Below are 23,758 nucleotides of genomic sequence, written 5' to 3'. Positions count from 1 at the left end.
ACAACTTCTTCGTAGCTCCTACGCAAATATTGTTTTTGCTTTACGTAATAGTTAAATCATCCCTTAGATTTAAACTAGAAAAGGAATTTAAACTATTCAAAGTTTGCCCCTTGTTATCAGCATGAATAAGCAAAATAAATCGTTTAATTTAGTCATACACTTTTAAATTCCAATTCCGTACTGACCCATTTAAAATGTGTCATCTATTAGCTTCCAATTAGTACGCCACTATACCGGAAGATTGCTATTCTCGCTATGGTTAACATATCATCCGGTAATTTATTTGTCACATCATTGCGGACTTACCTTACGCCGAGCTCACGCTCCTATACCACTTTACACCGGTTGATCTGGTTGAGGACGATCCATCTGGAGAAAGAGCAGATTCTAAGTGTGTTTAAATTAATGAATCACGATGCGTGATTCGCTTGCAGTGAATGCCCATAAAGCCGACTATCAGTTTTCCCGCTGGGTGCCTGAGTGGCCTCATCTTATCTGGCAATAATTTCGCTACAAATTTCTATCTCGTGTGAGCGGCTAATGGCTGGAACGACTTACTACGAGGGAGGCATCCGATGCGAAAAACCTTCCCAGAAAGCCCATTCTATCTACGATGTGACCTAGGTAATCATCTTGGGTTCCCATTTCGGATCGACCGAACCGGGGATCACATGCTTGGATGCGGGAAATCAATAAAATGTTTTTATTCGTGTAGAACATTGCCAAATGAGCGTGTCTGTCGGATCCCCTTTCGGCCATTTTCCGTTCCTTCGAGTTACAATCATAGCTCATGCGGCCACCATACAGAGACATGTACAGCTTTTGCGCTGGTGGCACACTTTTCTCTCGTCGCGCCAGAGTCTGTAGGGAGCCGTTAGAATTCCATCATGGAACACCGGGCCGAATGGCACGACATCGGGTGTTAGCCAAGCGAGTCAGCTCGGGATTCAGGAAGCCATGGAGTAGAATGGTGCGCTAATGACGGGTAATGAATATTATTAAACGTCTGGGATGCGGAGTAGCCGTGAACGCTAGGGATTTCTTGCGTTTTGTGCATTTACTTCTGTGCGAGGAAGCTTTTCTTTGACCGAATGAAGCTGGTAATGGAACCGGGATCCATTTTCTTATGCTGGGTGGTTCGATTTGTATTCCATGTGCGTTTACTAGCAATTGTACGACGGGTGCAGAATATGTCAGCTCTTTAGTTAGTGTTTGCGTGCAGACCTACATATATCAACACGCTTGTTTCGCGCTGTTTTCCGCATTTTAGCAAACGATATCCCTTTGGCAATGACTATTTTCTGCACGACATACGACAAGGATGGCGTTTCAACTGAGGTCTTTATTTATTTTGATGTCTTTTAATAAAAGGCAATAATTAATAATAGTAAATCGTTAATATCAGACTTTTATGTAAATGTGAAAAAATACGGTTGACTTTTGTAACTCTTGATTTTCAAACAATTTACAAATACTTGTATTCACTATTCTTGATTCAATATATGAAGGGGAATCTATTTTACAAATTTAGATAGTTATAAATTTAGGCATTCTAGGCTACGATGATATTCGAGTATCGTTATTGCTTTTAGTACAAATGAGTGAAAAACGTCTCTTTCCATCTCTTTCTCTTTCCATCAATATCCAGTATCTCGATACTGACTTCGCCATCGTTATCGGTATTCTCATTGTACAACTCTTGTTCACAGATATTACGGAAAAAGCACAATCAACAACGAGCAGCATGCCGATAATTTCAACGTAAAGCCGCCGGCATGAGTGCAAAGTAAACGGTTTGATAAATGTGTCAGTGGACTTCCTCCAGGGGCGGCGTCATTCCTTTCGCGCTATTTAATTGTGCGATCACTGTTGACAGTAATTATGTGCCCGATCGCCACTGATCCTGAAAGGGGGTTGAAAATCTTAACCGTACGTTACGCATAATTATGACTTTTCATCGCATGCTGGAGGGGTTCATGTCGACAGCTTAAGCTTTTGTTTTGTTATTGATTTTTGCTACCAGAGTGTTAAAGGATGTCGTTACTGTTATATGGCATGTTTCAAGTATAAAAAATGAATTGAATTTCCTGCGCGATGGGAAAATTGTGTATCAAATTTTGTTTCAGCAGTTTGTGTCGAAATGCTCACCAAGTGTTAAGCATGATTTTCTTTTTCAACATTTGAGGTGATAATCTAATTATCGTTGAATTGAAAATTCCATTTGCTTTCATGTGCAGGAGGTAATTAGAAGCGGTAGAAAATGCCTGGCCTCACAATTTCGTTGTTCTTTCGTGGTAAAATTTTCGGTCTACCGATCAGAAGAGATCCGCCTGAAGAGAAAAGTGTGCAGCCTGGAAGGCGTTACATGGTGTTCTCGTTCTCTAAAGGGTGTTGCAGGGTCAGACCCGTTGTCAAGGTGTGATGCAAGAACTCCGTCAATTAAAAACCTCCCCTTGACTTGCACGCTCGACGGTTCCCCACCAAACCAAGAAGAGAGGCAAAACTAGCCCCAGTCAATAGAACTTTTCAACGGACACAACCGGTTTCGGTGGTTTCGGTGCGCCTCGCCAAACGCAACAACGATTAATCGATTTGGTGTCGGATCGCTATAACCAGCTATAATTTACACCGTGAGCGGCACGTCGACCATTTCTCCGGTCGGACCAGCGTGAGTGAGTTAGTTCATCGTCTGCGACGAGTCACCCAGTAACCGCTGCTGGGGCGTCGGTTGTTCCTATTTTCTCGACCTCCAAGTGTGTGACCACCACCAGAACGTTGCGTGCGCCATGGCATGGAGGGATAAAACGAGAGTTGTCGCTACTCTAGGAAGCGATAGATCCAGCAATACTCTTGACGCGGTTCCAAGCCATCCTGGACATGGAGAAGTGAGTCGGATACGAAGGTAGAACTGTAATACTTATGCACCGTCGTGTTATCAGTAAACCGCTTAAGCAACGGGATGCTATTAAGAGGAATGCTGCTGCCCGATTTTGTTTCGCCATTTGTTGCATGCTCGTTGAAGCGTTGTCGAAATGTCGAGCTATTCTCCCAAGGACGAGAACCGTTTCAACCGGTGCTGCTATGCGTTAAGGTCGAGTTTGTTTTCCGAAACGTTCGTATGCGCACAAGCATTAATAAACGGTGCAACAGACGGGTCTTGGTAGATAAGCTGGCAAAGGATGTTTGCGGATTAAAGAATTTCCATTCTTGGACTGCGTTTTGGTGCTCATCGCAATGCTATAGAAATGGAAGTACATTTAAGATATAAGAAACGGAAAAACGGGAAACAGTTCTATATCGGCCCACCCTTCTGCTTGTTGTTTCATAGCAAAGAGCAACATGTGACAGCAATTGACACTTTCAATGGTGATGGGAATCAATTGCCTGACGCAGTATTTGTACACACCGTGTTGTGTATCGTGGCGTCAGGCTTCGTGGCGTTGTTTCGTTTCGAAGAAAGCAAAGAAACGAAAAAACAAAACGAATACAGCCCTTCCGTGATAACGCATCCTTAAATCTCAGACAACAGTCTGGCAGCTGCTGCTGGTAGGATAATGTCTGCTACATACGAAAGACATTACAGGAGACAAACAAAAATGTGGAACACGAATGTGGTACAAAAACGATCACTTATCGAAGGTGTCAATCTATGGTGGAATCGTTGTCTTTTGCAACGAATGCATTTCGTTCAGAAGTGTTCATAGCGAAGGCTTTCTTTTTCTACAGGTTTTTGCACGTTTTTCTACATGTATGTGCGGTACGTCGGCTGAACCGATGTACTTACAATCCGCAGTAAACGTTCCTGACGTTCGGGACGTTTATTGTGAGTAATGTTAGTTTTAGCGATTTTTATGTGCTGGATCTTCCCTTTTTTATTGTGCAATAGAACTTGGTTTATATATGGGTCATCTTATGCGACGCGTGGATAATAAATGTCGATGCAATAAAGACATTCTAATGGACTATCATACTTTACGGCACTCGGTCCTGAAGCTGTGTGGTCAATTAGAAAGTGCAGTTAGTTCAGTTCATCGATTGTACACGAGGTTTATTTAGTAATGATAACGTAAGGATGCTAGATGGCTTCCTGACAGTAGATTTCTTTTCTCTACACTTTTCAGGAATTGTTAACCCTAAGCTTTGTGGAAAGTTTTTAGTTTTACCTCTTAAATACATTTCAACAAGAGAAAGCTTCGTTCGCGATGAAGTATAATCAACTGTTTACACGTATCAAAGCGATATTTTTATTATTTCAATTCCAATCTCTATGAAAGCAACAGAAGGATTATAGTTTGATATTAGGTTCTAGCGGCATCTGCCCAAATTTCACACTTAATTTCGGCATTTAAACCCGATCGTAAAAGTGCCATTCAATCCGGAACCATATAAATACTACCAAATCCAACACGATCAAACACCAACCGTACGCCGGGGCGCACAACGTTTCGTAGCAGACTTCGTGATCGTAGCTTTTACGAGACACACATGCCTTTATCTAATGCTCTACCGGTTTCGGCAAGATAATTTATGGTGTGAAGAATGAGCGATAAAATAAATAAAAAAAGACCTATTGACAGTATATCAGCCATAATAAAGTCTGGTAGAATTCGCACATCAACGTACGGCCCGAAAGACTTTTCGTGGATGTTCCTTGTGTATGTTTTATTGAGATTGCAAACTTTGTTCGTGTGTTTGTATGTGCGAATCGAGCCGGGTGTGTGGCTCGTGGATAAACTGCTCCATCTTTTAAATGATAGTTTCGAGCCGATAGGTTGTGCGTGATGGAAAGGATTTTCGATTAGATAGCGGCATCCAAATGCGTCCTTGCCGTTCCTTACCGGCATTCGAGCGGCACCCATATTATCAAGTGAAATGCGTAGGAACTAAATCGTATGCGGAGGTCATTAAAAAAGTCACAAATATTTACGTAGAGGTGACAGCTAAAATATGGCTCCGTTTATGATGGTGAAGTAATTTTATCGTTTTTTTATTGGGAAGCATTTCGATCGTGGCGGGTTAAAGATCGATTACGAAAGGTTTGGTATGGGATGAGGAACATATCGATGTATAACAAAATAAGCTGCGCCATGGCTAACCGTCACTTTAGCGTTGATGAAGGTTTTCTTCTTTTTTTTGCTATGTAGAGCGGAATGTGGGTATCGTCTTCAGTCGGAATTCCGTGATCAACCTAGGCGTACCGTCGCATAGTCGGAAGCATTGATCGAATTGTATCTCCCAAGAGGTATATCGATTAGTTGGTGATGCCCGATCTAGTATGATAATCGATTATGTAAATCGGCAGCGATAAATTATTACCACAATTTCATTGCTACGCGCTACGTGGGGTGGAATTTGAAATCGATTCTTGAAAGGAATAATTTCTTGCTAAAGTTTTGGGATGAAGCGACGGAATGACGTTAATTATGATTTACAAATCGAAAGCAGCACATATTTGTCGTAGTTTTATGTTATATTAGACAAAGCTAGAGCACGAACTGATTTGTATTAGAAATGAATGTTGTAGCTTAAGAGCAATTATTTTAAAAACAACATATTTATTTATCCAGTTTTCTCCTGTAGATGGTACTATCTCTATGAAAAGATTTCCAACTGGACCACGTGAGTAAATGATAAATGTCATCCTCTACGATGATCTTAGCAGATACGTTTCAGTTTCGCAATGGGAGGAAGCGAAGCGCAAACAAATTATGGCAAAATGTTTATGGCAGGTGGAAGTTCAATTTGTAAGTTGATCGGGGAGCGAGAGATTGAGATCTTGCGACAGGATCTAACTGATCTAAGGCAACATCCGGCGAAAATGAATAGAAGAGAATACGATGTTTTTGTATTGTAGTTTTTGAACTGACAGTGTTTATGAGCAAGTAAGTTCAGTCTATAACTGGATGTTATTTAATGTAGTTGTGTAGCATAATTTCATAGTTGTTTTGATATTGGCTGGCCAACAGTGTGCATTACTTGGCCATCATATGGGAAACACTTTCACTCATCTTTTTTCTTTATCGGACATAGCGTGCCTTCTGTTTTTTTCTAAATCAAAACTACATCTTAACAAACATGTTTTGATGAGAAAGAGCGATAGCGCCTTCCAACAGCTTACAGATTACCGAACACCAGTCACGTATTTCTACCGGCGGCATAGGTCTGCCCGTATAACTCACCTTTTCACTCGCTATGATTCGGTCTGATTTTGTTCGCACCTAAGATACGATGGCACGGTTCGTTGTCGTAGGTTGTAAACGTGAGGTACCACGATGACGACTGTACCGATAAGGAACCGGCAGGAACAGTATCATCAAATACATCGTTGCTATCAAAACGTGATGATCTATGAATTTATTTGCTTCCGTCGTGCCGACAGCAAACCATTGCCGTTTGGTTTAAAGCTGGTTTGGAAGATGAATATGTCATCACGTACGTTGGATTTGTTTCATGGCCTTCCCGGTAGCATGATTTGAGGGGTTGAGTTCAGCCTTAAGATTTCACAATTTGTTGAGCCTTCTCAAAGTTATGGTCTTAGTTATGTTTTACAATCATGCTGTGTTCATAATTATGATCGCAACAATTATATTGCAGAGGTACAGACAATCAATTGCGGATGATTCCAAAAATAATTTGGTGCTTCCGTACATCAAACAAGAACTACACACTTGTTAAACAATAAATTTTATGTCGACAGTTTACTTCACAGCGGAATTGTAAAAAAGGTTGACCATTCAGAGCTAAAATGTCAGATAAATATCCTTTGCACACGGAGTGCACAACATATCAACATTTCCTGCCCAACGGGTTACAAGCATATTTTTAACTGTTCGTCTTTGGCAATGTCTTGAAATAAGAGCAAAACAAAAAAAAGCTCACATACACACACAAAAGCCTCAAGCGACCATTAGCAATAATAGCCGTATTAATTAGTGATTCCAGCAACGTTTAATCTTACCCTACCTTTACGCGTGTCATCGTTCTGTTCGGTTCAGTTCGTTCAGTCTTCGTTCTGTTCGCTCTATCATTCGGGCCATTCGGTGTTGCGTTTTGTCGAACTTTACGTGCGTATTTTTGTGTCGCGTGTACTGTTTTGTGTTTCGTTTTTATTTTTGTTTTTTATTGTTTCATATGAATTTTTGAATGTTGGTGCATATACGGTTTCGATGTTTTTTATGTGTTTGTATAATTTATTCTGTGAAATAAGCTACTTTATGTTATTTAAACAAATCAAACTCTGCAGCCATATTAACTTAATATTTATTAAAATAGATGACTTTTTTTCGATCATTTTAAAATAAATTAAAATGTTTCTCAAAATTGAAATGTATCTCTACTCCATAGATCACAACCTCTACCTATATTTGTTGTTGGGTTGTAGCTGCTTGAAAGGATAGAAAATAGTAGGGAATCAAAAAATTGGTATTAATTTCGTTTTTATTAATAGAGATCACTTTCCCGACGCCCTCAAATCAACATTGTGAAACACAATGAAAGGCTCTGGGATAGCCAATCGCTAGTGTCCCACTGATCTCAGAAACGAAAGGGTCACCAAGAAATGTTTGATATCATAGACATTTCGTTTCTTTTTCTCCTCGTTTCCCTACCACGCGCATCTGACCAAACTGTAAGGCAAACTTAATGAGCCTTTTTGCATAAAATAACCATTAGTCCGGGGAGTGTAACACCCGTGATCGGTGGTGCTGGTGGCTCGGTCAGCGTATCATAAAGTTTATTAAATTATGGGGTAATGTATCATTCAACCCGGCCAGAACCACCTATCCCAGGGTGAGCCGGAAGGGATTTGAACCAAAAGCAGTGATTACCATAGATGTCCAGATTTAACCATCAGCTCTAGAAGACCCAGTTGGATTAAGATGTGTAGGAAAGAAAGCCTGCGGGTAGAGATCTAAACAATTGAACAACTGCTTAGAAAAGCGACCGCCGTTGTTGTCTTGGTTCTTTTGATCAACCTCACTTCGTGCTGAACCGCGCAGTAAAAGTAGTCAATCGATAAGATACCAAACGGTTCACCGGATAGAAAAGCCCCACCAAGCATCTTATTTTAAGCGAAACGGTCCGGCTTAAAAGTGGTGCAACATTACCCGGTCATAATTTTCCAACGCTTTCCTCGCCCAGGCGAGCACCACGCAACACTGCAGACGAAGGTAATTTCCATTAAAATAATTACACCAGCACGATTCTTTGAGCGCATAAAACAAGACGTAATAATCCATACATCAATCGGACGATCGGGGTGAGCAACATGTTGGGGGCGAGTTCAACCGTGCAGGCAAAATCTCGTCCAAATGGCATCGATGGCGAACGCACTGTTTGGCACAGGTTTCGTTCGCATGTTTTCCATTGCCGCTCAACGATCACTTAATCACAGTCGCCAAGATCCTCCCCGGTATAATGCGAACTGGATCATTATGGGATCGTGTACCAACACACACTCTCTTTCTGGATGTTTTGGAACACCGTTTGGGGTAGTGGTTCGCACTGGAAGCTGCCTACCATCGTGCGTGAAATAGGAGGAAAACGATCAAATTCCAATCGAGTGCAGATCGTTCCGAGTGCAATGCCGTACGTCCGTTCGTATTGTGGGTCGTTACTGCAGCGCGATAATGCACTTATTGCCTCTTTACTGATGGTTCTTTGCCGAAAGGGCAGCAAAGGCGGTTTCGGTTTCCAGACACACTGCATGCAATACAGTTCGTCGCCGGCGGTCATCGTCGTGATCGTAAGTGAGGGGAAACAAACGAAGAAACTTGCAAAAATCTCAGCATTCGGTACTGAGGTAAAAAAAAAAAACAAAACATTATCGGTAATGATCCCAATTGGATGGTATCGATTTTCTTTGCATCACGCCGAGCGCTGTGTTCTGCTATATGGTACTTTTTTGTGTTGTATTTGGTAATTGTGAGGTGCAAGAGTTTACCTTTAAAAAGGATATTTTCTGACGTTCGTCAATTCGTATGCGTCGTGGTATTGTAAAAGTACAACAATACGCAGTTCCGTGAGAACTTTTTTGCTTCCATTCTTTGCCATAATTAGTAAGTGCTGCAATTTATGAGAGAAAATATCGGTATTTTTGCTACCCTAAGAAGATCATGTTGAATAATCTAAAAACACTTTTTCTTACATTCACGTTTAGATTTTTTTTACTGCAGATAAGGCAGTTTGAATTTCTATGATTTACGTTTATAATTTTATAATTTTTTAAATTAATAAATTTGAGGTATATTGTAGATGAGGGGTTTTATTTGAAAATAATCTACTCGTAGGCAAAATTTTATCAAATAGGATTCTTTTATCACAATACCAAAAGTTTTAAGGGCAAAATGGTGATATTGAAATAATTTAAAAACGGTACCAAGGTCTACGACGGGCTTTTTGCAGTTGTTACGAGAATGATTATTGTGAAGTTAAAATTTCATCGTGGAGAGACTCCTAAAACATAGCACAAACTAATGCTTCCTGTAGTTTCAATGGTCTGAATGTAGTCCAGCGGTAGATTTATACGTTTACGGCCAATTTTTATTACACCAATATGCAGGTTTACGGCAGTCGCAAAGCAAGGACTGTTATGGCTGCATGTCGGCACAAGAATTGGTGGCTCATACTAGCCGATTTTTTCTGTAATGCATCCGGAAAAAATGTTGATCATATCTTTTCCTCACCTCAATTGCTGTTTACTGTGCTAAAATTCCAGACGATAGTAATGGAAGTGTTGTTGTTTCATTCTCAAGATTGGGAAAATGATTCATTCCTACTAGTGCAGCTTGGTTTCTAGCTAATTGAGCGTTACACAGCTGTGCGTGGTAGGTTGAATGATTTTATAACCTTTAAAGGCATGCTGGGTCATTATCTAATTACGCAAGACAGCGCGTGATTTCTTTCATTGACGATCATCACTCAGCACAAAGCGTACTTTGTGGTATGAATGATGAGGATCATAATTATGTTGACGGTGTATTAAAAATCAGCCACGAGAGAGGAAGAAAAAGCACCTAAACATAATAACAACACGTAAACCCTAGTGGTCCCGATGTCTTGTAAAGTGAGCCTCGTCATAAACAAAAGTAGTGCTTGATCCTGCAGTCACAACTGGTGTTATGTGGTTTTGTTTCGCTCCGTTTTTTTTTGTTGTTGTTGGATGAATGCACACACCAGGTAACATGGTGTGTTTAATTAGACGACATTCGGCAGTTAATCAGCGCACTTGCAGAGCAACATTTTCTCACTAAAAAAAAATATATGTATTCAGCTTTGCCAGTAGTTTTAAGATTTGAGCTGAGTGGAATGATTTGTGGAATGTCAAAAGGGTCATAACTTTTTATTCTTTCAACCGCTACCGCATGCCCCAAAGCCTGCAGTGAGACACATAGAGCGTACGGCGTGTGGTCAATGTTGTAAAATATAAATATGAGTGTTATATATAATCATTTTTGGCACTTTGCTTCTGTTTTTTACATGAAATTTCTCGCATGAAAAATTTACGGAATCAGAGAAATTTGTGGTTGTTTCATGTGGATGAACTTAAGTGTATCAACTCCAGCTGAAATATAAATACTCGCTTCAGGCAGACATAAGTTAGCCCATAGTTCTAATGGATAGCGAAGGTACAAGAAAGGCCGTAAAATTATTCAGTTGAAACGATATGGTATGTTTGCGGTTTCAGCTTCAGTCTTCGGTAAGCTCACGGCACTGCGCCAACCATCAAGATGAGGTTGAAACCAACAGACGGGTCACACATTGCGATTGACAAGTTGGAAGCAGCATGTTTGCTAATTAAATTACTCCTCACTTGGTGTGGCGAACTGCTCGGCTTAGTGAAGGACCTTTTCTTTGATCGGATGGGAAATGATTACGTGTACGTGAGAGCATGAGATTGCATTGCACACGTCCGACGTGAAGCGAAGATCAAGAACCTTGCAGCGCACGTATGTCATGGCCGCGTAATGGATTTGGCAGCTGCGAAGTAGATGCATGCCGCAAGAATGATGCCGTCTGTGATGCACTAGTACGGCAAAGGAAATGAGTGCGATATAATTCCTACACACTACTGTGAAGTATCATTATCTTGAACTTGTTTTTATCACAAACACAGACCTTGCACGAAGTTTGAGTGTGTGTAGTGTATCTTTATGTTTGAATTTATTTATTTTTCTGTTTAGGAATGGTCAGTAAAATAAATATACTATAATTTATTGCAGTTCTTACAGAAATCTTGCAATAAATGTCTTTTCACAGTTAGTATTATGCATTTATTGTTAATTCGTTTTAGTGGCTTAAATTTTTTTTTATTTTAACCCTTCTGTACAGGCATTCGGATGTCGGATAATTTCTTTTGATTAAGCGCTGATAAAAATATTCACCAAGCCATTTGTAGGATTGCGAAGGAGAAGATACATATTTATTTCAATTTGCCTGCTGGTATTGTTGTCCAAAAAATGCCCTCAATCAATTTGAAAATTGTACACATCATCGTTTTGAGGATGACAAAACGGATTAATGCGGTAATAATTAAATATAAATAAATAAAATAAAATTTTTAGTTAGCTAGGATGTCCAAATAGTGGCTGCGTAAATTTAGGATTTAATCCAAATGTTGTGAACTTTTAATACTGCAGTAATTTTTTCGTATCTAGTTCATTTTGAAACATTCGAATTGAAAAATGTGTGCTCTTTCTTCTTTCCGATATTGACTTTTATTTTTATTAATCGCTGAAAGAAAATCTGACTACCCAATCGGATAGTTTGAACTCATGGCTAGATTGATGTAAAATATAGCTGTAGCACAGTGCAAAGCACAACTCTTTTTAAAGGCATGTAACACCAATCTAATCTCCCTGTACAATTTCCGTCAACTGTGAACAGGTTGGATTGAGAACCGACAAGAAGTGCAATCGAGTAGATCGCTAGTTGACCCGGGTGCAGAAGCTGCAACGAATGATGTTTAAATTGAAGCTTAGGCATCGTTGGATTGCAAGCACGTCTTGATTGAGCCAAACAGAGAAGAGTGTCCAGGAAATAAAACGTTCGAACCGGCTAAAAGCGGGGATAAAGTGGTTCTAATTTGCCTCATTTAGAACTAGACGCTCGGCAAGCGACGAACCTTTGGTCAAGATGCAGCAATACTTCGCAGACACTCATCGCCTTTTTGCTTCTGCGTAATTTACATAACTTTGCAAACAAGATGCCAATACTGGTAACATTATTAAAGTAGGAATCGATTGAATCAAAGCCCCTACAGCTGTTTCATCAAGTACAGTTTCATTTCGTACTCAACGCTGAGTATGTTATGCTTGAGAAATTATTTTTTTCAATTAAAGGAATTTTTTCTTTGAACTGTACGGAACATTCATTGTGCGTAATACATTGATTCGCATTATTATTTTAATTTTAATTAAACAATTTTGAAGATCGTTAAAACTCTTTTAAAGTCCAGTTTCATCTACCAGGTGATATTAAAGATGTAAGAGAATTAGTTTTTCTCTCCTTGAATGAACAACACAACGTATTGTAATGTTACATTTCCATTAATGCTTTCGTGTAAAATTTGTTCGATTGTTAAAATACGCCGTACCAGGTGTTGTTGCGTCTCTATTGTGCTCTGTTCGGATCATGAAGGTTTGAAGATGAATATTTCGCATCTTAAGGACAATTATTTTCTATCTTATCTCACGCCTTTTCCTACTACGAACATTTTGCTTACCAAAGGTAAGTGAGAATGAAGACCAACAAATAAAAAAAATAAATTCCAATGAAAATCCTATAGCAGCGTTTCCAGCTTAATCTCTGTACCGAAACTACATGGAAGTCGTGACGAGAAAATTGTTCGCTTAGCTTTTGTTACAATTATTTAAACGGACGCTTGTGTTCCCGCGAGAAAAGAAACCATGCGCGCGGATGCGAATGGGTGCTGTCCGTACGAGAAAAGCGACGACTTATTGGGCATTATCTTTGGTGCCGCTTGTCTTTTTGGATCGTTCTGTACGGTGGATTAAGGCCGATTGATTGACTGTGAAGGACTGATTAATGATAGTGGCATGATGTTGCGGTGCAAAGGGGATAGACATTTCGCACGAAATTTAACTCTTTAGTAAGGCAAATTTTCGAAAACTTTATGGAACGAAGGAGAATTGTAATTGATGCAAAGCAATCCTTATTAGATTTTGAGCAAAGCTAAGCAAACGGAAAAAAATAATATGGAAGCTGTTTGTGTAAATCCTTATTTTATTTTCTTATAAGCAAACGGTTTAAAACGTATCTGAAGAGTGCAAAGTATTCGAAATCGCCCTCATCAAGGTTAATGGCTCACATCTAAGCAGAAGTGCAAATGGTAACAAACACGACTCATAAAATAGTTCACTTCCTACGATCGGGTCCATTGCTTTCCGGTCAACACGATGTGTGGCGTACATTGGCAGTTGCCACCCATAAATCGAAAATGAAAATCAAATCAACATCTTTCGCCCATTTTCCCATCCCACCTCATATAAAAAAAACACACACACACAAACGCCAGCGCTGAGTAAATACTCCTTACGTCAAGCGATGCCCCTTTCCGGGCGGAGCACATTTTGAAAAGTATTTATGTTGGGAGCTAGGCCGCGCACCCTACCATTGAAGCTATTGTTGAACTGTTGGCACCCGGGAAGTTGTCTTTCCGCACCAATGGTGGACTTTGCGGAGGAAGACAAATCGGTTCCCAAATGAGGTGGCTACTACGGATTCATCTTTGCCTTCAATGGAACGTGTTGTTCCGTTTGGACGGACGTTTGAGGTGGGTATGTCTTTTTATGGGCTACTTACGGCGATTCTACGCTTCCTCGTCCATTCTCGCTGGTTTTCAATCAATTGGATTTCAGCTTGTGGCATTGTCGAGCTAAGGTTTGTTTATTTATAATGCTCTAGCTTTAGCCTCTCGACAATGTCGGTTTTTGTGAGCTGATGAGTTTTTTTTGTTGATGTCTCTAGAAAGTGTATACCACTGTACTAACCTTGTAGGAAGTAGGAACGAAACTGTCTGGATATTTGTTCAAAACAGTTTAACTATTCTTTTAATCACAGATCCTTGTTTTCCACTGCGTTTGGTTTCGTTTCAATCAGCTTAAATTATCAAATATTGTTATATTTTAGTGATCAGTCCATTTTGGTACAATGGCAAATGATGAACTAATCAACCCTGATCTTCAGTTCATCACAGCTAATTGTAAAACAAGCAGAAACTTGTGATCGTAAATACCAATAGAACCGGCGGAGGCTCAAACCATTTCATTGTGGGCTAAATTTGTTGATCGGTGTTTGCATAAATTAAGCTCACAATGTGCTCACGTTCAGTGGCGAGTCGTCATTTTTCATGAAAGGTGCTTAGTGTCGGCAAGAAATAACGAACTAGTTGGGAGAATACAGGAACAAAACAAAAACCCTAATCCATTGCTCCATGTTCTTTCGGCGAGGGATTGAGCAGATCCGAAACACTTGCTATCGTTCGTACCGAAAACGACACGCTTCGGTAGGTTTTTAAATAAGCATTTAAGCTGAACTAGTTCTGTTTTGTAGTGTCTACAATTGAATTAAATTATCCTCCTTGAGGGCAGTTACAAAACCAAAGACAAGATACACCGATAAATGTGTCCCAATGTACGGTTCACCAGTGTTTTTCTTTTTTCCGGCATCCATCGTTACGATCAGAATGAAAGTAGTATCCGAAAACAATGAATCCGCATGCATAAGATGTGTTTCACTGGATCTGTCGGAACTAATGTAAAAACCACCCAGTTACTGGACGCATCTTCGTATGGAAGTTTTTTTTTCTTTGCCAGCAAGGGATGATTTTTTTCCCAAGAAGTTCTCCCCAACCGCCCTTGTTTGTTTGTTTTCTACTAAGCGACCACAGTGTGCACAAGACTACAAGCACCGGTTTTCTTCTATCTGTAGTGGTGATGATGTTGTCTACTTTACATTGAAGTGCAGCCTAACTGGCAGCACAAGACGTATTTCTTCTGTGTTGCTGACAGCGAATGATCCGATTATGATGATTCCAAAGGTAAGCGAGAAACAACGAGAAGATATTTCCCGGGAATGGGAAGGACCGGGCAGGAAAACCGGTGCGCGTCCATGTGCGGTTGGAAATTGATGTAGAATAATTATGACACTTCTTACCCATGGCACGTTCTTGCCGGATCCCGGGATCCCGGAGGCATTCGGACAATATCTTCATTTTCCCAATGGATTACGCTCATATTACCGACAGTAAGTGATGGTTCTACAGGGGAGCAACTTGAACTCCAGCGTGCTTGAAATAAGATTGAATTTCTGACGATTCCACACGCAGTGGTAGCATTTAAATGGTGTGTAATGCCACAATTTATTGAACAAAATATGTTTGTCGCTCGTACATTGTATTGGGGATTGTCACTGCAAGTCAAATAATAGTTGATGCTGTTTGTAAGATCATTCAATGTACAGAAAACATCATGCATTCGTCATTAAGATACAATTGTGAAAAATATAAAATAAAATACATGCATAATGAAAATTCATATTTAAAAAAAGGTTGGATTGGATGGTTGTACTTCTTTACGAAATCCATTTTTCATGTTATGAAAATCAGTTTCCCTGATGCATCGTGTTTTATTTAATACTAAACTTGAACATTAAATGTACAATCAACATGGCAATATCACATGTTTTTATTGCCGATTTCGCAAAAACCTAGAAACTAAATAGAAAAACAAAACTAATAGTTTGCTTTCGTTATTTTGATCTTTGCAGGGTTGACAATCCGTCACATAAGTTGGCAATTTTTGGACAGCGGATTGACTGACTTTTCGTCTGCAAAACCAGTTCTAAAGCTACAGGGACAAATCAGACGTGAGAGCAAGATAACATACAAGGCGAAAAAAAGAAAAGAAAGCAAAGAGGAATTTTGGTACGAGAAAAAAAAACAACATTAAGACAACGAATCAGATCTGGAAAAGCAAACGGAATGAAAATTCGACAAAGCAACACCAAATCGTCCACGGTTCACGCCAACATCCCTATGTGTGGAGTGATGTGCACCGTGCAAGTGAAATTTACAATTTCTTAAGAAGGAATCCCACCGACCGAGGGCACAAGCCGGCTGTCGTGGAACGTAGTTGTCTCCGTGGTTCGTTACGATTGTCCTGCGTTGGATGTTTTTGGTGACACAAACGATTTTTGGTGCAGTAGATACAGAAAGTATGAGAAAACAGAGAGGACCAAAAAAATGTGGCGACATTTTCGTCTGATTATGCCCCCGGTGGAGAAGGTGGCAGTTTAGAGTGGGGCTTCTTGAATATTCCAACCGTGCATCGTACCCATTCGCAGAACGCAGATCGCTCATCGCTCAGCAAAAGGTGAGAAAGCGCAAGCGAGCAGCCCCAGTCCGAGGCTGGGCGTATTGTTAGCCCTACACATCGATCAACTGGCTAAAGCTCACCTCCCGAAAACAAACAAACGACAAACAGTCAAACCAGTTCCGTCCAGGAGTTGACATGGTGACATGTTGCTGCCGGACCAAACGTACGAACAGGCGACCCTGGGTCAGGAGCGACTGAGAAGCTCGTCAGCGTACAATGACGGCGGCTTCCCGCGGCTGTTCGCTCTGAAGGCGCTCGACGTGAAGCGGTTGCAGCAGGATCTCCGTGGAGCCAGTCTGTACGTCGATGGTAGCGTGGGTGCGGAATTGGCGGGCGTACTTGCGAATAATGAGATGAAATTTGGCATTCGATCGACGGAAGAGAATGGTGAAGGCAGCGGTAGCAGTGGTGTCGGTAGCTCGGGAGATGCGGGCAATTCGAGGGACGGCAAGCGACAGGAGCTTGATGTGCGTCTGTCGATGACAAATGGTGGCAGCAAACACCCAGTTGCTGAAAAGTTACCTTTAGCGAAGGAATCCTCCGCGTTGTACCTGGATTCGGAGAGTGTGTGGAGTGGCCGGGCAGCATCTGCAATGGCGATTGGACACTCCGCTGCAAAATCGATCCGTTCGATCGAGCGTAGCTGTGAGGCGAACGTTGCTACTAGAAGCCGCACGAAAAATAGTCAAAGGGCGCCATCAACGAGGTTGAAGAACCATACGGATCGAGGTATTGGGTTGGAGTCGGGAAGTTCCGCGGACACTAGTCTAAGCTATACGAGTAACTCCAGCGACGACGATGATTTTGAGGATCTGGAAGGTACGTTAAAATCGACGAGGCAACGTATGTGTCAATCCCGAATGGACGGAGCGATAGTAAACGGGAAGGAATTGGCACTTGACGCACCTGCTCCACCTGATGGTCCTGATCCAGGTGAACGTGACGATTACGACAAGACGTCGGATTTTTTCAACAACATTCCAGAATTCCAAGGCGAAGCATTGGGACCGTTCAGTATTGCGGGCAAACGCACCGAGCCAGACTGGGGCACCATACGGACAAACGTGGACATCTTGCGTGCCTGCGAACTTTTCCTGATGCGGCATCGGATGCGACCAGACTTTTTCTGCAAATACAAAACAGCAATGAAGTAAGTTTGTTATTTTGTGGATGTATGTAAAATGTTCTAACTTTCGTCACCGTATTCCATCGTTACCGTCCTTCCCGTTAGTCCGCCAGTATCTGCACCGGCATCGTTTCCATTGTCCCGTTCCCGGACGCCCATTGATGTGCGGAAGCCAAAAAGCGTGTCACCGCCGATGCAGAGGCCAGCATCGCGGGCCCATGGAGCGATTAGCTTCTCGCGTGTCTCGACCACACTACCACACGATCGAAATGCTGCTGATCGGCCAGGACCAATCTACAGTGTACCCAATCGGGCTGGCAAAAAGCGACGTCCAAATGCGGGTAAGTTAACACGTTATTTTGTGGCGTTCTTTAAGGCCCACGTTTTAGGCCCATGTATATATGTTGTTTTTTCTCACCTTTCACGAACTGCGAGTTACTGGTACGAGTTTCGTCGTAGTCATGGTGCTTTTTTTGGCTGTTCAAATTGAAATTAATGACCAAATTAATCCGATCGCTGACCGAACCTGACACCGGTCAGCATGACGCTGGCGTTCTTCGGTTGTAAACGTATGTTTGGGTTTTGGTGAAACACTGCAAGCGCCAGGGCTTCGTGAACGAATTGGAATTTCAACTCACATGATTAATTCATAGCTATTGCAGCTATTAATTATATTTTTCTGCAATTTCCCATGATCTTCCTTTCAATTCGATCTACTTCGTTATCATATACCATAACAATATCGCCAAAATTAGCTCCACAGCTCCTGATACAATCTGATCAGAGCCATTATTAAGTTTACCATTGCTACCATTAGTGGTTGGGTTATAGCTTTATTTGTCTACAATTTTTGGGAAGTAAGTAAAATTTTTAAAAAGAAGTTTCACAGATGATGTCCTGAAAATGATGACTTTGACCGTCTCAAGTCCCGCCTATCACTCAACTGTCATCAGTACTATTCGAAGATCGGACATTCACACATGATCCATAATGTTTCTGGCAAATAATCCATCAGCCTTTAGCTGAACCGGGCTGTCAAGCATCAGCAAACTTGATTCGGTATAGGTTTCTTCCGCGTTATTAAATGTGTATTACCATCCCTAAATCAATCATGCAACAATTATGATGTTCGGCACGCATGCCAGCATGTGTTGAAAGTTACCGGCACTGTTATGAATGTTACTGGCGATGATCGAGAGGATTCGCTGTTTGGCTCAAGGGCCAACAGGTAAGGGTGCATATTTTTTTTAAACATTTAAATCTGCAGAATTTTGGAAATATGATGCTGACATGTTAGCTTTTATACGAAGGCAACATGAATGATCGATCGTCAGTGGTGGAATCCGCTTTGAAATATCAGAATTTGGTATAGGTCTGGTAATATTACGAAAGTATTGCGTTTTTATTATCTACATAATTGTAGCAATATTAAATGAACGCCAATTTTGAGCTTGATTCTTGATGAGCGTTTGGAAAATCAATTGAAGCTTTAAACAAAACATCACTCAACAATACAAACATATTACGCACATTAGCAGGCTTCATAAATTGATGAGTAATTTTTCGATAAATAAATCTTTCATCAGGAATTACCATTGGCATTGTGCAGCTGACAAGTTATCATTATGTTTGACAACATCAAAAAAGGATCCACCCATCACAGTTGTGAGGCAGGGGTTTGCGAGTGTGCCGTCGTTTTTTTGTGTGAAGTCTACATCCATCAACCACTGATGAGATCGTCCAATGACACGGCAGAGACGGTTCTGCCACAGTATTTGATTTCGACAGCTTTTCAACATGAGCACGGGCACGATCTCAAGTCAAGTGCAGACACAAGGTTAAGGGAGCAAGAAATGAGAAAAAATGATAATTTAAGTTGTATTAACAGTTCCGTGGCAGGTAATTTTTCCTTCATCGTCCAGATTTTGAAGAGTGAGTTTACGCTTTCGATTGTTAACAGTGCCCCGTTGGTGGCAAGGGGCATTGTTTTCCCCCATTTCCCCAACATTCTCACCCTTCCCTACGGTGGGTCTTTCGTCGATGCCTGATGATTCTTTTCTTCCTTCTGGCCGTTGTATCTTGAAACCCATTTCCTGTGTTTCCATTCGTCCGCTTCGTTCCTGTACTCGATTCGGGACGGGGTGGTTTTTTTAAACAATTCATTTTACCGCTCGCTCTGTCCATTCGAGTTGTGATCGGATCCTCAGCCAGTTATCACACGCTCGCCCGGGACGATATAGCCCCCCAAAAGGACGAAAGGGAAAAATAAATACAAAAAAAAACTACCTTCTCTTGAGAATCCAACCAAGCAATGAGAATAACTATCGGCTGGCGCATGCTGGAACCACGCGAAACGCTAAAGGTTTCATTCAATTATACGTTGCAAGTGAGCGATGTTATCAGTTTAAATTCAATTTTGATTAACATAAGTATCCCCGGTGCGATTAAAATTTATGATTCGTGAAATACCAGAAAATGGGCCCTTCGCTCGACGAATAATGCGAACGAACAAAATAAACAACCGGAGCGTGATAATGCGATCGGTTCGCGAACGAAATACGGCACAGTGGTGTAAAGAAACTGCAACGCAGTTGGGACGTGCCCAGACGCACGCAGTATTAGCAAAGGAAAAGTTGAAGGTTGAAGACTTGCAGTGGTTCGCTTGAGAGTAAATGCGATGTGGATTTACAGGGTTCACGGCGGTATGTCCAGTCGGAAAGGGGGAGCAGGGGGAATATTTGACTGCTTCGTAGAATGAACGTCTTTTTAATGAGATAAACATGATAAAAAATGTATGTAGGCGGGTGAGAACAACGTTGATAAGCGTGTTGTTAAGAATGTATCGAAAATGACTGAGATCGTACTGCAAGATAAAATGTCGAACGTTCCTTTTTACAATGTAGGGGAAATATTTCACGTTGAGAAAATGTGGTGTGTAGCTTGAAACGGTTGGGATAGTAGATGAATGAGGAAATGAATGGTTATTTGAAAAGGTAGAATATTTATCAAAATATGATAATAATGTTTGGAAACATGATCATGCTAAAACAACTGTTTTTCATCTAGTACTAACTTTGTGCTAAATCTCCTATTCGATGGCGTTGGCCATAAAGCTCAGTTGAAAGCTTTATAGCAACATAAAAGCTTTGAATGAACTTTTCCCAAATGGACAATATCGCCCTCTCGCGCAGCAACTTGTGATTTTCATTAGAGCATGAACAAAAGAATTGAAAGCGACAGACTGAGACTGAAAGTATAAGTACAGTCATTTGAAAAAAGCGATCCTAGATGGATTAAATTAATTACCTGAAAATGTTCAAGCTTCTTCCAACTACTGATGCGTTGTTGTTTGTTGTTGATACAGTTTACAGAAGCTTTGAAAATTTATTCTTTCGCCTTTAATCACTACTGAATGTGTGCCGAAATGTTCGCCTCGTCATAATTTTCGGGCGAAAACACGAAACTGCCACATCGGTACCTAAAGCTTCCTAAAGCTTTAAAGCTTCTATGGAAAGACAAGAAAAATTTGCTTTTTGCATTATTTTTAGTGGAATACGAACCTACAATTAAATATTAGAAAATTCTAGAAAATTTCATTCAAAAGGATCTTTGTTTAAGATATAGCTATACATTTCTGAAGCACATAGCTTTATATTATGTAGTATGTATAGAAATACATTATGATCTGAGACTTGCTGCCAAGTTACAGTTTATAACGGTTTTAGTTTGTTGAAATTGTATTCCCTTTTTTCACTTTCATTTCTGACACATTACGATTGATAACTTAATTATTATTGCTTTGAGTAGGTGTAACTGATTTTTTAAAAATTTTAACCATTGAAATTTAAATTATATTTCAAATATAACATCTTCTAAACAGTTTAAAATATATAAGATAAGTGCTTTAATACATAACTTTTTCTAATATTCCATACAAACTTCTTCTTTCCTTCTTTCGTTAAACTCATTGTGTTGCCCTCATCGTTGAAATTGTGCTTTCCTTTCAACTTTCACGCAAGCTTAATGGCCAGATTAACCCGAAACATTATGAATTAGCATAATAAATTTAAGATATGATCGTAAGCAACAAGAAAACGAATAAGGAGGTAAACAAAATCTATCATGGCGCCGCACAACAATCGTTACCCCAGCCCACTGCAAAATGTCCTCGGGGAACCAAGGATTTTTTTCTTCACGTTGCATTTGCTGGTAGGTCTTCTTCAACCAGTGAACTGCACAGCCTTTAGGGATGATTCAATGATTGCAGCCCCCGATAATAAGTCGAAAATTGCAAGAATGAACAAAAACCTCAACATCCCAGAATATATTCATTGTTTCCATTTACGGGTGTGTACGAGGTTACTGGGAGCATAGACATGGCACCAAAAAAGGGGCTCTCTACAATGTTGCAAAGGTAAATTTCGCTTGTAACCCGCCCTTGGCAGGTAGGTTTTTCATGTTGTGCAAGCGAATCACTGCGGTGGGGAAATACATTCTTACACTTTTTGTTTTCAACCGAACACTCGCGCGTGATGATGCTCTCGCGTTCCTTTTCTGTGCCGAAATTGGGCTCATCATTCATGCGACGGAAAACGCTATTGATAATGCAGAATGCCGCACCCGGGACCGCCAATCCCAGCCCTAGGGGTCGGAGTGATGCAATCAGGTTAAATTTGCCCATTAAAGGAACACAACCCATCGAGCCGTGTCCTGCCATTTTGACAACGTCACACGTTGGCCCTTCTTTGTGCGCCTCTGTCCCAACTGACCACGAGCCCAACAAATTATTCGAACAGCTCACATCTGACCCGCTAGTAACCGCTGAACCCATCGCACCATCTGGGACCTGTTTTCTCCTAATTAAACATCGGCGAAAGGTTTCGGTGGAGATTAGAAATGGTCCGGAATTCGAACACCTCGATACCCTGCCCATACGTGAAATCGGCTTAGAAACAGGTTCCAACGTTCAAATGCTTTAGAGGAGCCTCGCCTGTTGAGGTTCGCAACAGAAGCAAACGTAGTGGTAATGTTTTTTTTTGGTCTTTCTCTTCTTTCATCACGCTGTTCTTCGGTTGAGAAACCCTTTTTCAGTGGCCCCGTAGCATGAACATTTGTTTAGGACATATGTTAAAGGAAAAAGAAGGAGAAAGAAAGCAAAAAGCAAGAAAAGAACAAACGGGAAAGAAAATAACAAAAACCTGTTCACTTGACCGGACCTTTACGCGTGTGTGCTTGATAAACCAGTATTGGAGCGGAACTCTCCGAGAGGTCTCGGAAACGTAGACGGAACCTTACTTATACTTACGAACAATGTTGGTGGCGATCGTAGCTGGATGATCGTTTCATTCGATGTTTCTATTCTATTCGCTTCCCTTGTTTGAGCTGTAATCAAGTAAGTTCATTTATTCAAAGAGCTTTTGTCTGCTTTCCGGATGAACATAATCATGGTGGGGATTGAATTATCCATCAATCGAAGCGATTTGATTTTTTGTTTCAAATTATACTAAAAGGTATCCAAATACGGGGAAAATTTTCTTTATCATTATTGCTGTAACGTCAGTTGAATAATAAAATTATTCGAAAAACATTTTATTTGATCTTAAAAACATTTTTACCTTACCAATAAATTATCATACGTGAAACTGTCAAACGTTACTAAACTGTACACTGATCTTAATAATAAAAAAAATCCTGCAATATTAAAATTAACACTAAATGCGCTTGTTCTACCAAACATAATTTGCATTTAATGTACTTCGTTTTGTATTTCGTCGAACTGTAAGTGCTAGTATTTGTTATTGATCCTTTTAGTTTTTTAATCGTTGTGTCCGTTTTCTTCGTAAAATGAAACACGAAGAAAATGTTACGCAAAAACCATTGAATCGTGGTCTCGTACGGATAACATCTCGATCGGCGGAGTGAAGAGCACATGTGAAAGGAAGCTTTTATGGCAGGAAGCGAGCGCAAACATAGAAATGCTATAAGAGTCGGTAAGAGCAAAAGCTCTGCAAGGTGAATAAGAGTAGGCGAGGTGTGCATGAATACGTCTTTGATGGTAAGAGAGGGAGAGAGAGAATAAGCGTTGGAGCGTTTTTTTTGTTCCCGACCTTACTGCAGTTTTAAAACCAAGCGTTCAGCTATATTTTTACCTTAACGTTCATCACCAACAGTTTGCCTGTAGCGTTTGGCAATCTCTTCTCAGAGAGGTTCGTCACTTGTTCGTGCAGCGAAATCTTTC

General features: G+C 40.7%; 2 protein-coding genes across 2 annotated transcripts in view; both read left to right on the top strand.

The window, feature by feature from the left end:
- The window catches only part of LOC125766131 (uncharacterized), a 40,664-nt gene extending 19,442 nt beyond the window's left edge, over nucleotides 1–21,222 (top strand). The window contains exons 3-4 of the mRNA XM_049431805.1: nucleotides 15,787–17,544; nucleotides 17,626–21,222. Coding sequence (XP_049287762.1) covers nucleotides 16,538–17,544; nucleotides 17,626–18,010 — 1,392 coding nt within the window. The 5' untranslated portion in view covers nucleotides 15,787–16,537 and the 3' untranslated portion in view covers nucleotides 18,011–21,222. The remainder of the gene's footprint in view (nucleotides 1–15,786; nucleotides 17,545–17,625) is intronic.
- Nucleotides 21,216–23,758, top strand: part of LOC125766107 (unconventional myosin-Ia) — a 34,638-nt gene continuing 32,095 nt past the window's right edge. The window contains exon 1 of the mRNA XM_049431748.1: nucleotides 21,216–23,726. The gene's annotated coding sequence lies outside the window, so the exon portion shown is untranslated. The remainder of the gene's footprint in view (nucleotides 23,727–23,758) is intronic.

Source organism: Anopheles funestus, chromosome 2RL (assembly GCF_943734845.2).
Source record: "Anopheles funestus chromosome 2RL, idAnoFuneDA-416_04, whole genome shotgun sequence".
NCBI classification, from domain to species: Eukaryota; Metazoa; Arthropoda; class Insecta; order Diptera; family Culicidae; genus Anopheles; species Anopheles funestus.
This window is presented reverse-complemented; position numbering and strand designations above follow the sequence as displayed.